At 30.9% G+C, this 17,072-nt stretch overlaps 1 protein-coding gene across 1 annotated transcript in view; it reads right to left on the reverse strand.

Annotated features, from left to right (window-relative positions):
• The window catches only part of LOC105621639 (whirlin), a 90,897-nt gene that overhangs the window by 57,332 nt on the left and 16,493 nt on the right, over nucleotides 1–17,072 (reverse strand). The window contains exons 5-8 of the mRNA XM_012203107.1: nucleotides 4,603–4,926; nucleotides 3,785–4,017; nucleotides 2,776–3,076; nucleotides 1,825–1,884 (exon numbers count right to left, since the gene is read on the reverse strand). Of these exons, the coding sequence (XP_012058497.1) occupies nucleotides 1,825–1,884; nucleotides 2,776–3,076; nucleotides 3,785–4,017; nucleotides 4,603–4,926 (918 nt within the window). The remainder of the gene's footprint in view (nucleotides 1–1,824; nucleotides 1,885–2,775; nucleotides 3,077–3,784; nucleotides 4,018–4,602; nucleotides 4,927–17,072) is intronic.

Genomic DNA, 17,072 nt, shown 5'->3' on the forward strand with positions numbered 1-17,072 from the left:
GAGAGAGAGAGAGATGTGTAGAGAGAAAGAAACGAAGGGGCTGCAAGTCATTTTCCTAAAAGACGAGTCATGCTTTGTTCGAGGAGAAGATAACGACAGACCGGAACGATCAAACGAAACAGGATCGATCGTAAAGGCGATCGATATTGCGCACCTCCCTTTCTTTCTCTCTCTCTTTCTCTCTCGAACGAGAGAGCGGCGCAAAGGATTCTTTCGCGAAACGGCCTCTGGGAGGATCGCGGATTCTCCGCTGAGGGATCCTTCGTTCTTCCTAAGAGCATCCTTCCTGTGTGCGTGGCGTTCTCCATTTCCTCGCACCTCTCCAATCAATATTTGATTGATATTCACGGATTTCCATCCTGTTTCGACCGTCCGTCGCATCTATGCCCGATCACCGATAACGAGCGATAACTCGATTTCCGAATGTCCGTTTCCATATTTATCTTGTATTGATTTCCCTAGTGATTTCTACTTTCACGTTGAAAGTCTTTCTTGCTTTTGCACCCGAATTATTTTTGTTGCGTACAGTATTTAAATATAATTTAACATGATGATACTTAAATACTAAGCTATATTTATACTAATTTTATGAACTTTAGTATTGTATATTAATTTTTACTTATTTATATTTATTTATACTAATTTAGTATTTACTATAGCAATAATAATAGAGATATATTAAATTATATTTAATGTTTATACTAAACATTAAATGTTTTTTGAAGTACTAAATATATTTAGTTTACAAAAATACTAAAATGTTGAGTTTGTCATATTATTGTATTCAATATTTATTATTTATGTACTAAATGCTAAATATATATCTACTTAAATAATTCTAGTTTGATTCTATTTAAATATTATTATTGTTTAAGTTTATAAGATTAATACAGTAATATAGATTATTTTCTTTCGCATAGTAATTATTTTGAGATCATTTACAAAAGTACGAATCTATATTATTTGAACAGTTATCAATTTTTAAGTTGATATTAAATATAATATCTTATTAAATATTAATATTCTAATTAAAAATTATATATTCTAGTATTTTAGTATCATCAGTATTATACTTAATTTTATAAAAATAAAAATTATTTGTGTATTATTGTAATTACTTTGAGAGTTCTTACGAAAACATGACTCTATGTTATTTCAACAATCCTCAATTTTTATTGCTTATGGTAATGCAAGTCTAATTAACTATAAAGCGTTTTTGAAATTTTGAAACAATAACCAATTCTACTTTTTGTCGCAGTAATTATTTCGAGCTACTTTCGTTGATTATTATAAATTATAGCGCTTTTGTTACGAATTATTAATCGCTGTAGGACATTTGTTCCTTTTGTCCGAATAATTTCGCTCGTTCTCAGATAGACAATAATTTTCCCAACGGCCGCAATTTGTCGATTAGAAACGCGCGCGTGCAACGAGGAACTTTCGGGGAATATTTCCCTGTTGCTTTCCCCGCGGAGTCCATCGACAAAGGGCGAGCACGCAAAAGCGATTTTGAGTGTCTCGGCAGTTAGGGTGAGCAAGAGATCAACCACAGAACAACGAGTGAGAAAAAAGAGAGAGAGAGAGGAGAAAAAGTACTCGGTTCCATACATCATCGTCGTAGAGACAAGAGTTGACAGAAAATGTGTACGTGTGCCTGTATGTGAGTAACAATGCGCATAACGCGCGGTGTAATCCGGGAATTTATGCGTGTGATGTATATGTAATTATGTGTGTACGCATAAGTGTAAGTATGTGTTATGAGTTTGCGTTCTATGCAAGCTCGAGGGATATGAATAGAATATAGAAGAAAAGAGTCTGACTCACCGGAAGATCATGGAGCGAGGGAGTCACTATCAGGTCCGAATGTGCGCGGTCGCCTTTTCTCTGGAAACAAAAACATGAAGCACCATTTTAAAAATCGTCTTGCTAGACTTTCAGCTCTCTTTCAAGATCACCTCTTAATTGCACGATTTACGTTCCGATGAAATAGTACAAATCGTCGTAAATCGCTGTTCGGGATAAGAGGATCCTGTGACCAAATTATCGATATTACAGTCATATAAAAATCTCTGAATTGACTGAACGGAATTAAAAATCCTTTTACAGAATTAAAGTAGACTCAAAATTAGAAGATGGTGCAGTTGACTTTATACTAAAATCGGAAAAAAGTTAAAAAAGTCCTGGTACAAGAGTAAAATAATCCTTAAAATAATCCAGTTCTCAAGATAATTAGACCAGAAAATAGCACATTACTTCCTTAGAAGTCAGAAATTATCGCAAAATATTAACTCAAAAATTTTCACATGTCTTTTTATTACAGAAAAAATCAATATTTTTAATAAATTTTGTATTATAAATTAATTTTTTATATTATACATTTTACATATTTTAAATGTAGTAGTAAATAATATTTAAATAAGAACTTGTCTATTTTTATTCTTTTCTCTAAAATTAATTAAATTCGCAAATTTCATTTCTAATTTAATACAATTCTCATCATACAATTCTCTTATCGTTCCTTAATAATTGAAACTTCATTGTATACGTCTTAAATACATTTCTCATAAAGTTTTATATGTCTCATTATTATTTTTTTGTATCAGTGTTAAAATTTTGCTAGAATTAGAAATATTTCGTTGAAAATTCCGGACACGTGCTCTAATTTAACAATTCTTATTGAATATTCGATATGATTTAAATTTCCGCACATAATCCATATTCTCTGCAGTATTCTCCGCACTGGGATTAAAATCATTGTAGTTAAGGATCGCTTACCCTGGCCATTGCTATTCGGGGTCGGTAAACGAGATCATCGAAGGCCGCTCTGTCCTTGTTGTCAACCAATTCTCTAAGCTCCGTCAACAGCGTCAATTTCTCATGGGTATTCAACAGATCGCTCAGGCTGACGATCAATTCCTCTATCGTCAGCCTTCTCGTCCTGTAATCCGCCAAGAGCTGAGAGAGCGCGGCTCGTTCGCTTCTAGCGAGGACGACCCGCGCCTTCTCTTCCACCATGGCGGCGGTGGCTGCTGAAACGGTGTGAACGCCACTTCGGTGCCTCCATTCGTTCGTGCTGCTCCTTGATTTTCGAAAAATTGATCGAGAATTAAATTGCATTGGCATTAAATAAAAATAATTATTAAACGACCACGAGGTCGAGGGATGATTTATAAATAGACTCATTGCGACATTGGCTTAGGATATTTAACATTTTCATCTTACTTTAAAATATATTTGTCTAAGCCAATTAATTTTTTAGTAGTTACTGAACATTGTGGATTATCGAAATTTAAATTGAAAATATGTTTTACATGAATTTTGTCCGGAATACATGTGGTGATATATTGATTTTAATTAAGGCTTCTTTCAATATTCACGATTTATTAATTAATCATGATTTATCAGCAAATATTATTCTTATATTATTATGCAAGTTTAATTATTGATTTCATTGACGTTATTTAATTCAGATTTTTATGTAATGAATTAATATTGGCATTTGGAACAGAATTTATGAGGGCGAAGATTTAAGAATTATCAAGTCTCATACCAAGTTTTTCATAAATTTTTAATTCTGCACGCTCTTTAATTCTGCTTTTTCTGTCTTTCTAAATTTTAGATGTATACAATTAATAAAAGTAATAAATAATATTAAGATTATATACCTAAAAATATACATATTATTTAAATATGTACATATATAACAGAGATTATATTATATTAAAATTTATTTTAATTTAAGATTTATTATTTAAACTTTTTTATAAAAACATTTTTGACTTACGCGGGACTGGGCGGACGATGATTCCCGGGACTTTCCAGAAGTAAAGGATCGTGCTCGGGATATCGGGCGGTCGGAATTACTATAGGCTGGCTAGTGGTACACGAATGGGGCACTTTGCCGACATCACGTATCAGCAGGTTCATTCTCTTGTTGGTCTTCAGTATCTGAACAGCCTCATCGTGCGTCGCCTCCTCGAAATTCTGCCCATTCACCTCAATAATCTGATCGCCCACCTGTGATCATTCGGGATATTGCATCTCATATTAAAACTTGAGTCATAAATGGGAAAAATTGAAAAGTATAAGTAAAATAGAGCAGTATCGAAATAAAGTTAATATTGATTACAATGCCATAAATTAAATGAATAAAATAAATAGTATGCGCATTATTAACAGATATTCATCAGTCAAATTATACTCAGTTTGAGTCAGTTTCTACAGGTTTTACTCAATATATTATTTTAATTTCAATAAAACAATGGAGTTTAACTCAACAATTTAACTCAAGAAATGTATTAATTAAAATTTAGTTTATTATTTATTAACCGCATACGTTAACATGGACGTTGTTTATTTTAAAACTAAGCAATCAATTACAGAAATTGATTACATTTTGACTCCAATAAAAATAACAAAATGTTATTTAATTCAAAGGGTTGAGGTACCAACCAATTATTTCTTTGATATTTATCTTTGTAGTACATTCAATAAAATATACTTTTGCTAAAAATTTCACTTAAAAATGTTAAGTTGGTCGCGTGTATTTCTTGGGAATCTGTCGTAAAGACTTGAGCTCTAACAGAAAAGCGTGATTCTCACGAGGAGCCCGGCGCGATCGGCGACGCTGTCCTTGTCGACGCCCGTCACGTAGATTCCGAGGCCATATTCGAGGCCGCCACGGATCATCAGGCCTAGAGATTGGCCGGGTTCGATGCACAGCTCGACTTTCCGCGTCCTCGGTCCGTAGCGGGAATCGCGGGGTGGATGAGGGGGCGGTGGAGACGCCGGACGACCTTGGCGGTCCATCCAACTGCAGGACTGTGGACGACCCGAGGACGACCATACGGGGTGACCGCCCCGACAGCGGGGGTCCAAGGCGGGTCCTCGCACCGTCATGCTCAGAGTCCTGCAGGACTTCAACATCTGTTGGAATGCGAAGAACGTTGTACAATATCGCGGAACATGAAAGTCAGGGGATGAATTTTTATTAAGGGATGATTGAAGGGGCGGGAAGTCTGCACGAGTTCTTTGAGCAATTTTGGGATATAAATTCTCTGCGGCGGATATTCATACTGAGAGAAACATGTTTAGTATTTATAACCATATATATATTTATAGTCCTATTAAAAAATATGTATAGTTGGCCGAAAATAATTATAATTTAAATTGATAATATGTTATTGCAACCATTCTTTTATCAGTATAATCGATCGATATCTTTTACCATCATTTGGGTATAAATCTCTACGGTTGAATACTTTGATAATCAAAACAAGAAATAAACATTAATAATATTCTTCAAATTATATTTTTTTAAGAATAGACTAGAAATTTTGGGTGTCGTGTTTAAAAATTTTTCTACTGATTACATTAATTCGTAGTTCAATTAGTAGTTTATTCAGTGTTCGCAATTATAATTTCGTATTTAAATTTTTAAGAATGTGTCAAGAATATTAAAATTTTTTAAGACTTTTAAAGACTAAAGAAGAGAATTTTTATAATTTCTGCAAAAAACTGAATTTTTAATCTAAACTTTCCGTGGAAATCTGTATTTTGTTCTTTGTTCAATAAAGCCATTATTATTATTATTATTATTAAAAATGAATATTATACATATATTATACATATGAAACAGTTCGAGATAAAATCAATATTTATATTTAACAATATAATTTCGTAATTTAAATGAACATTTTTTTACTGTATCTTTTTTTATAAATGTGTCTATTTCTTATTGAAGTAATTTTTAGTCCAGGAAATTCTAAATCGCCGCCAAACTTTTTGTATTCAAATATAATATAAAAAATTTAATTTTTCCATAATTGTTTTCCATAATTTTGTTAAAAAATACATCTATTACATTTTATAAAAGGCAGAGAGAAATTGAAATATCGTACTATTTGATAAATTTTCATTTTGATTTCATTTAATTTTACATTTTGAGTGATATTTTCTACATATTTTTAACAGCAAATAAAATATTACATGATAAACATTCGTCAGCTGTACAATTTTTTAAGGAAATTATTGAGAAAAGTTTTGTGCAAATGAATTTCCTTATATATAATTGATCTCTGTCTTCATCTATCAAAGAAAGAAAAGCATGATAACATTTAAAAATATGTTTGCACAAATATAAATTAATTTTTATAAGAACAGAATTATATTTTCAACAACACGAAGAAATTATGAAAATAATAAACAAAGACTCAACGTTTTAAGATTAATTTCTTGCGCGACAGGGGGTTAATGAAGAATAGCAAAGCATCTAAAGTGACTGTTTATAGGTAAAATAGATGAAGTTAACGAAGAGAAACCAACGGAGACATGTTTCGCGGCGATGTGACGCCACTCGGCAACCAGCAGGATATCGATCCTCCTGGCAGAGACTGTGACGTCATATCCTACTCTATCCTTGACCCAGCCCGGATGGCGACGTCCCTAGGATCCCGTGGTTCTCTTATAAGATACGGATCTCTTCTGGGGCAGCCTCACCCTGACGGGTTTCTTATAACGCAACCGAACGACATTGCGCGAACGGCAGGAAATGATGATTTTCCCCCTTGCACTTGTAACGCCGGAAATGCCTTTAGAATGAGGAAACGTAAAAATTCCGTCTTATCTCTACGATGATGGCGGAATTGCATTTGGCAAATGCATTTCGCCACGACTCGATCTCGGAGATGTGCCTTTCGGGACGTAAACCGCGTGTCTATCCACTTCCCTATTCAACTTTTCGTCCTCCAAATTCCACAAATTGGACGTGCTGTTTTACGTGCGATAGACAACTCGCAAATGGAATTCCGAAAATTCCGCGTGCCCTCGAACAATTGTGAACTTTATTAGCTTTTCTAAACTCTGTTCTCTTTCATCGTTTTATGAACTTAACGATTTTTAGTGTAGGAAAATATGCTGGCTTATTTGCTCTTTTGATTTATCGATAAATTAAGAGAATATATACTTATAAAAAAGACTTTAGAAAGATAAAAAAGATACCCCAAGTATATAAATGCATTCAAAAGTATGCAACGAAAATTTTTGAAAAATTTATATTTATTTAATAGTTCACTTCAAAAATGAGAAGAGCATGAAATCAATATAATTAGCCACATATATCATTACAAGAAAAGAGATCTTGAGTCCTATAAAAAATTATTCAAAAATTATTTGTGAATAGTATATTTAGTAATGATTTAATGTATTTAGAAGTGCAGCTGAAGTTTAACGGATGTGAAGTTAGCACGACGTTTTATTAATATAAAAAAAAATAGTGACAGTTCCAGTAGCATTTTTCAAAGTTTTACAGTTTTATCTAAAAATAAAAAAATAAAACATTTTCTATTTTTTATATGAAAAAACCAAATATGAAAATATGGCATGCTAACTTTGCGAATCTAGCACAACTTTTCTCTAAAGTGCAAAAAAACAAATGATAAATATTCGCATTTTTAGCAACAGTTCCTGATAGTTCTACTAAAGATCTACTAATATATGTATTTTTTGAAAATAAAATTCTAACAATTTTCAATTTTTATACATTTAATATATAAAAAAATGTCATACTGATTTTTTTCATATAAAAATTCGGAAGTTATTTTATTTGTAGAACTGTAGAACTATGAAAAGTGCTACTGGAACTGTCATTATGTTTTTTTACATTAATAGAGGGTCGTGCTAGTTTCACAGATCCAAGTTTAACGCATTTATTGTCGTTTCATGCAAATTTTAAGTCGCATGAAATGGGTTTAAGATTAAAATGATTAAAGGGATCGTAGTGAAGCAGGAAATTTCCATCAGACGCAGCAGTACAAGAGCTATTTGCAAGGATTTGATTCAAATCCAAGGAATTTTATGAACAGGGCATCTATCATCTGGTTTTAATGGAAGAAGCACCTTGCCAACCGTGGTGATTATTAAACATATCAGTGGTTTCAATGTCTGAATTTTTTATTCGCTATTTTCTAAAACATTTAAAGTGAATTGTCACTCTGAAGAATAAAATTTCACTCTTAAAGATCGAAAATTGAAACATTCTTTTTCAAGACTGACTCAATTTTCATTCTTTATAGTGAAATTACATTTTTAAAAATTTAGAGAATATCTTTCATTTGAACTATTTTAATAGATAATAAATAATAATAAATATTATTTCTAAAAATCAATGTCATTATTAATTATAATTTTTATCTTTCACCAATATTTCATTAATGCTAAATTTTCTACTTCTTAATTAGTTCTATCACAGGAATATTATTTTTCAAATTTTCTATAGCGACTTAATATTATCGATCAATCTTAGTTATCTCTCATGCATCTTGAAAGTTCCATATCCATCTAACTCACGACATGTTGTGTCATGTCGTGTCGCATACGAGGGAAATTAACATCAGATTAGCTGTCGAGACCAGATGAAAAGCTCCAAGATAATTGGACGTCAGCCGATTCCGTGATCAGTGTCCATCTTCTCATTCGATTAAAATTAAATAATTCATACGATGAGATATCGAAATCGTTTGGCGAACTCGAACTGGCGAATCCGAGAAGAACCCTAAAACTATCGTTATCTCGTTTAAGATCCGCGTCATCTGCAAAAGGCTCGCGTGCCATCATATTTTTGGTCGTCCGGAAGCCGTTAACTACGAGCAGTCCAAAAGTTACGACACTATCCGGCGGATAACGTTCTGATCGCTTTCGCCAACAAAATCATTTTCTGGGTCACCTGGATCGACTCTGATCGCGTGTCTTCTCGCTATCGATGATAAAATTGTAAAAGTTATAACTTGCGACATCTTAGAGGGTCAACTTGTGTAGACAGACGTGAAAGTTTGTTTGTTCTTCTCATGTCTCATCTAACTAGGGAGCTCTCTAGAGAGATCAATTTTATATATATATATATTGCTAAATGGAAGTTATATTTTAAATATTTAAGAAAAAAGGATTCAGATTTCTGTTAATTTTAGACTTTTATACTATTATAGTTCAGCAGTGAATTTGTTTGACAACAATAATATATTTTAACTATAAAAAGATTTCCAATAAAATCTTGTAATATATAAAAATGCGTAATAACATATATCAAGAATAGAATTATGATCAAATTTCCAAAATAAATTAAAAACTTATAATATTATTCATACATATTCCAATGTTTTAGATTTCGATTATAGAAGAACTTTGGCAAGGAAATTTTACGAATTTTTAGGGAAGTCGTGATATAATTTTTCTAAGAATTTGTAGAATTTCCTTGTCAAGATTTTTGTTACTTGTTGAAATTTAAGATATTTAAATTGTCGGAAATACATATTTTCAAGATTCGCTAAAAAAGACTTACTTGTATAATTTATTATGTATAAAGTATTATTTAAAAGTTTCAATAAATGTTTTCCGCAGGAAAACATGAATTAATTGTTTGTTGTATATATTTATTAAATGTTGATCCTTTTTATGTATATTTAAATCGAAGAACTGTGAAGAACTTGAAGTATTATATTTTTTTGTTTTAAATTTGACTAAATATTTGCTCACTAGTGTCTGTTTTGAATTTCCTTAGTTCTTCCTTATACAGAAATTGAGTTTAGTGAGCAAATATTTAATCAAACTGAAAAATTGTGAGCAAGTAATATATCTATTTTATAAAGATAATCATTGGTTGTGTAAGGAAGACTGAGAGAAACATTCACAATCTACAAAAACAAGTAATAATGTTCTAGTGATCAAATAAACACTCAGATTAATGTGCTAGTTTATTGTGATGCAAATTTTGAGAGCTTCAAGATTATATTGTACTTTTTAAAATATACTAAAAATATTAATTTAATAATTACTAAAAATATTAAATTAATAAATGTTTAATGTAAAAAAAACGTGAAAACAATTTTTCTATTTTTTTGTTTTTATCTTTTGTCTAGCTGTTTATTCTAAATGTTTTACTGAAGCACTCTATATTAGATTTGTATACGCGTTAATTAAAATTGAAGGATTTGTTGCAATAACGTAGCTGAATATGTGATATTGATAAAAATGGATAAATGATATATTTCTTTATTTATAAAAATCTATCACTCATTTGTTTCTATTCCAATATTCCATGTTTAGCTATTTATAAAAGTCGGGCTGTCTATTATTTTTTATATCGTCGTTTTGTTTATGAAATGATACATATTTTTTCCATCACTTAGTAGAGATCTGATGAAGACTATTCTTCTTAATCATGGTATCTCTTGAGAAAATACTGAAACTAATCAGCTGTCATTTTTTTAATATAAGGAATATGAAAAATAAAATTTTTTAATAAACATTTAGCAATTTTATTTGAAGTAAAAATAATTAAATATTTTATTATTAAATGTAAATATTATTAAATGTAAATACAAATGTAAAAATGCCAAATATTGCCAATCTTAATAATATATACTTTCAAAATGTTAACTTCTTAAGGACATTATATTTCGATCAAATTAAAAAAAATTTTATTTATTTTCTTTTGAATAAAAGAACTGTTAAATAAAGCCTCTTAAATTTTTGAAACAGTATCATTGAAATATTTAAATGTCAGTCTTCGCCTGTCTTTCTAAACATTTGTTAAATATTAATAATATGTCTGATTGCCTTTACTTTATATATATGTTATATATATATATATGTAAATAAAATTACCAAAATTGATAAATATCTTATTAAAAAATATTTTTCGTATTTCTTACGTGTATTTAAAAATTTTAAACTGATTAATTTTAACAATTTTCCATGGAAAAATATTCTGTAATTTTTATTATTTACGATAAACTGTCGGATATATATATATATATATCCTACTGTCAGATAATAAACTTTCGGATATGTATGCTAAAATATGAGAGAGTTTTTTGTAGCAACTTGCAAATAAATTTTTCTCTGCACTTCAACTTCAAAATTTATTTTTTCTATTTCTACAAAAATGGGTTAGCTCATTGTTTCAGCTCTTCAATTAATTCAAATTTTGAGTGAAACTCGAATGTTAATATTAATGAAGTCGTAAACTTCGTGAGTTTTTCGTGAATTAATCAGTGATCAGAGGATATCACGAGTTATAATGTCGTATATAACGACGGTCTGCATAATTGAGGATTCTCCAAAGAGACTTTTTCACGGCTCGTGAAAGGCATTCAGTTATATCGATCGCCCTTTTCCCTTTCGAGGTAAGGCAGCCGCATCCGCGGAAGCTTCGTGTATTATGTAAAGAAAATAAATGACAGGAGAGATTCGCCGGAGGGCGCCGGGACGCTTGGCGCCGCCACGTCGTTCTCACCCTCATCCTCGCCGACATCGTCGTCGTTCGAGAATAGTTGCAAGGGAAGGGGCGGAAATGAAGCTTGAATGCGTTGTTGTTTGCGTAGCAAACGCGTCTTGGTGCTCACGCTTCTTGCGAGTATCTCGTTGACGAGCTGTTACGAGATAACGAGTCTCGCTGCCACTGTTATCCTATACGGCCCCTTACGACTAAGCAATTTAATCCTGTTTACGGTGATCGATGCCAGACGGAGATCCCGAATTCTACACGTAAAATTGGAACTAAGCGTAAAGTAAAGCCTGCGGCACAGGATGCTTGTTTTACTGCTAGATTGCTTGCGTTTTGATAAATAGAAATTCTGCGTTCTCTGTGGTACAATTTCATTAATTTACTAAAACGCAAACAACCCAGCAAGGAAACAAGCATAGTGTGCCGCAGGCTTTACAATAACATTACATCAATATCACAATTTCCTCCTCAACAATGCAGGGTGACAAGAAAGTTTGGTCACAAAACTTTTGTGTGTTTATCAGATTATTCAAGTAACAAACTGATATTATTTGTCGTCATTTTGACGCCAAAATGAAGTCTTTAATGTCGGTTTACGTAGGTGGAATCTATATATAAAAAAAAACGCATTCTGACGTATTAGTTACTATATATTTCTTATTAAATATCAAAAGGACTCGGCATGAAAAGATTTCATTGATTGAACACTGCTCCATTGCTGGGAGAATTTTTCTGTAAAAAGATACACGGCCATTGTTAATGCGTTCTCCAAGCGTCTTACGCCGATATTCATAATCTTATACTCAAGACTGTCTTATATAAGCCTTAAGATGTCAATCAGAGAATCTTAGCATTTTAAAACGTTATTTAAAACAGTTTTAAAAAAAGAGATTATGAATATTGGCCTTAATGATTATACCAAAGCCATTTTTAAAAGTAGCCATTTTTGATTATTATTTTTAGTATTTAATAAAATATTATTAACACTCCAGAATTTATTTTTTATAAATATACATTACTAATGATTTGATAAACAAAACTTTGTAGTTTAACTTTTTTGTCATTCTGTATAAATGTAATATAATATAATGTTATACGTTATTAAGTATTAATTGTTGAGTAGAAAATTATAACATTTGTGTGACATTGATGTTATTTTTATGTTTAGTAGGAAGGGATTTTGAAACAATAATCGTTTCAAATTTTTGAGTAGGTACTTCATGTCCTAGCGGTACACAAGTATTTTTCATTAAATAGTCATCGGGAATAGTCACCTGAAGTGCTTTTACGCTGCAGCGGCAAGAAAACATAAATTGTTGTAAAATGGATATTATTTTTTAAATATATTTTCTTCCTTTTTTAATAAGTATTCTTTATGGTATACCCTTTAAATATGCAATTCCATTAAAAATCCGCAGTAAAGAACGTTTTAGTAATCCTTTCTAACAAAGGAAACTTTCTAACAAAGAAATTTAAAGAAATCCTTGTCTCTTATAAGAATTTTTGCTGGATTTGATTCAGGTATCAGACTTTTAAAATTTAATATTAAGTGAAAATTGAACAATGAGATTAAATACGAGTGAAAAATACCAGGTTTTTCGTGCCTAATAATATTATTATTTGTGTCTAAAATTCAAATTTAAAAAAATAATAATCTAATTATATTGTAAAATTAGGTTTTAGAGAGGTTTTGGGTATTGCTGTTGAATGAAAAGGTCGAATTTCAAAAGACAGTAATCTCCGATAAAGGAAGATCAAATGTCATAGTGCTCTGCATATTTGAAAATCAATACGAACTGTTTATATAACACTGACGTGTTTCAAATAAAGCGAAACTGGAAACTTGATGTTACTTTGCAATTAAAAATTCCCTAAAATCCAGTTTTAGGATAATCAGATTTACTTTTTTGAAATTCTATCGTTTTAAATTCATTTTTAATTTTTTTAATTTTAATCTAGATTCGAAAATTTTTTTAAATAACTCCATAGATTAAGTTTTATAAAAGTTGAATAAGCAGGTTATAAAATAAAAAGAGTCTCAAACGCCATAAAATTAATTAATGTTTTTATATTTTTTTAGAAATAATAATATATAAGTTATTTAACGCATTTATTTGATTTGTTAAATATTTGTTTAGTTTTACTTACTTTTTTTCAAAAAATTGTGAGTAAATTCATATATCCGTGAAGTTTTCAAATATTAATAATTCAGGAAACAATCAAAAATATCAATATGTGATTAACAGTGATTTTTGAAGTATAAAAGCACTCCAGGTGATCGTTTACATAAAAAATCAGATGACTATATATTTCCGGGTTAATGTTTCCATTAAGTTAAATTAGCCATTCGTATATTCCATGGAATTATCAGAGAATCATTATACGGACCGCTTTGAATCGGTTTGGAAATTACTTTATCTAAAACTGTTGATATTAATATTTACTCTTTTAATTAAAATCGTACTTGAATTGACGTGACTGCGCGTCACGAATTGAAGCCATCCAATGTCGCACGCGCCGCAAACACGGTAATTTTCGCAAGGAATGTAGATCATTTACATACATCACATGGATATTAGTTATCTTATTCAGCTGCCGCGAGAGCGTGAAAGATTTCACTGAATAAAAGATGACACGACCGACGTCTTGGAAGATTCATCGAATTTTGCGAAACCAATGTGATCAAAGTTGAATCGAAATGAGATACCGGCGGATGATACTGACAGAATGAAAGAAACATTCTATTAGAGTATTATTCCATTCAGTTGCATTATTTCATTATGCATTATTTAATTCGAAAAACGTCAAACACGATTAAGGATCGTGAAATCTTCGATAGCTACTTGAGATTTACTTCAAGAATAATACGTACGAATAATAATTAATAAAACGAACAGCTCCCTTTCATTGTAATATTGCGGAACAAATTTAGATCGAAATGGTTTATAAAATTTGTATTAATGTTTCTTCAAAATTGACACGGTTTTATATTTATTGTATTATTATATTTATTATTGTACATATTTTTAGTTGTATTTATTATAGTTTCATTGTTTTTATTTGTATTCATTATAAAATTAATACATCATTATTAATAAGGACTTATTCAGAGAAAGCGAGGAAACAATTTTATAACACAAATTAGTAGATTTACTATATACTTTTACTAAATGGTTTATACTGTATAAAATTTTCATCAAATGTTCAACATTTCTTTAAAATTGACATGATTTTATTTGTATTATTATATTTATATTTATTATAGTATTATTATTGTGTATATTTTTATTTTTATTATTTTTATTTGTGTTTATTGTAGTATAATATTATCGTATTATTATTACAATAATAATAATAAAAAAGACTGTGGAAGTTCAGAGAAATAGCATACGTGATAAAAAGGCAGAAGAGGAAAACAGAGGGGAGGAACAATTTTGAAGTATTTAAATTAGCGGATTTGCTAAATATTTTTCAAATCGCGTATAAAAGTTTACAACGCAACCGGGGATACAGTCGATCGATAGGACTCATTGTCAGTAAGAAGACACGTATCGCAGGAGATACGAAGAAGGGTAATCAGGATGGATATAGATTGCTACGACTCATTCGCTCACCCTCCCGTGACAGCAATTTTTCCGGAATATCATCGGCCTAAGTCTCTAGAACTCGACCTATATCCTTGCTTTCATTCTACGATCGATTCGCGCAATTCCTTGGCGTTTCTTCACGTCGCGTATGTGGAAATCGTGACGAGCTACGCGCAAACAGCAATATAAATAAAATTCTGAAAGAGCGCAATCTCCACAGTTAAATAAAAATGTGAATAAAAATGTGACAAAATATATAAATGAGATAAACAGAGTAGAGATATATTCTGCACCGAAAATTTTTCACGAAATTTGTGAAAAATTGACAATCAGACATAATTTAGTTAAATAAAGTTGATTAACGAATAATATAAATATGAAATAGAATCTTTTGAATTTACTTAAAAATCGAGAGGACGAGGATCTTTGATGATTTAAACTCTCGATAGCAAATACGAATGCACAGCAATCAAGTTAGCAAGTTGTATGAAAAATTTCGTTGTCTATGAATTTCTTGATAATTGACAATCGTAGCATAGTTGATTTAACAAATAAAATTGATAGATAAAAAATACAAATACGAAATGAAATTAAATGAGCTGAAATTAAAAATCGAGAGGATGCACTGATCTTTGATCAATGAATACAAACGTGCAGCAATCAGATTGACAGATTGCACAAAGAATTTCGTTATTTTGTAAATTTCTGAAAATTAACAATCCTACGTAATTGATTAAATAAATAAAATTGACGAATAAAGAATATACATATAAATACATTAACTGAACTAGTTTAAATTAAAAATCGAAAGAATGCAGATCTTTGACGATCGATCGCAAGTATGAACGCGCGTTGCAATCAGATTGGTAGATTACGTAAAGAATCGAAGAGAACCGTTAAACGCGAGATGAGTTGTTCGAAGAATAGCCGCAAGTAATCTTTCATGGTGCAAATGATTCCGACTATCTTCCGCATATAGCTACATAATCCTAATACTCTTGTAAATTCTCTCCTAAAAATTCGAAACAAAAGGTCGCCGAGAATGAGCACTGCTCGAGTCAGCTTAAAGATACTCGACAGTGAAGTGAAGTTTGTTGAAGACCTCACGAGATCTCGAAGCGTTGAATTTGAACGTTGTTAAAAGTTTTCATCGTGTGAACCAAAATAGATCTTCGCATCTTCTGTCAACTTTCAATTTTGACCTTAAATTGATTCCTTCGATATTCTATATTGAAGCGGACAGTTTGAAATTGTACACGTTGCAGTCTGTTCCTCTAGGAATTTATCTCAAAATTGAGATAAATTCCTCCCACATTTTCGCGAATGTCGCTAATTTAAACCATAAACGATTCCTCGATTCTACTTTAAAATTCAACGCTTCATTCCCAGTTTATAAATCGTTCAATTTTGAATTTTCTAATTTAAACGATGCAGTATATTCGAGCTGTTTTAATCTTCTTGCTTCTCTGTGTCGTCTTACACATCACTAGAGAAATAGAAAGACGAGAGAATATGTATAGAGAGAGAAACGCTTAATTTTACATGAATATTATCCGCTTAGTTTTCGCTTACTCCGAGCGAATGTCAAACATGTTAACCGAGCAATGATATTTCCTCCCTTGCACCGTTTATCCTGTGGATCAAAGGGTGTCCCTCGGCGGTGCTTCAACATGACGGCATGCAATGTGCGCCACGCATGATACACTGAGAAAAAAAATCAAAACATTTGCCAGCAAATGTTTCGTGTGACGATATTTATTGATTATAAAATTTGTCGATATTTATTGGTTAAAAAAAATCAGCTGTGATGACCAAGTGTACATTGCTGTGAATTATATCTAATTGTAAAACAATAAAATAGATATTTTTATTTTCTTGGAATAGAATTTCATTTTGCAGTATTTATTTTAGTGGAATGAACATTATATCTTACAAAATAAATTATTACTTTTTTCTTAATAAATGTAAAAATTTGCAGAACAGTCACAAATATTTCGCAAAAATTGCAGCATTTTTTATTTTGGACAATCTACAATTTATATTGGAAGAAAGAGAGAGAGAGAGAGAGAGAGAGAGAGAGAGAGAGAGAGAGAGAGAGAGAGANACACANANANATATATATATTATTATTATTATACTATTATTATATAACTATAAATAAATAAATAAACTAATAACGTAAGTAAATAAATAAAACTAAATAA

Source organism: Atta cephalotes (genome assembly GCF_000143395.1).
Source record: "Atta cephalotes unplaced genomic scaffold scaffold00035, whole genome shotgun sequence".
NCBI classification, from domain to species: domain Eukaryota; kingdom Metazoa; phylum Arthropoda; class Insecta; order Hymenoptera; family Formicidae; genus Atta; species Atta cephalotes.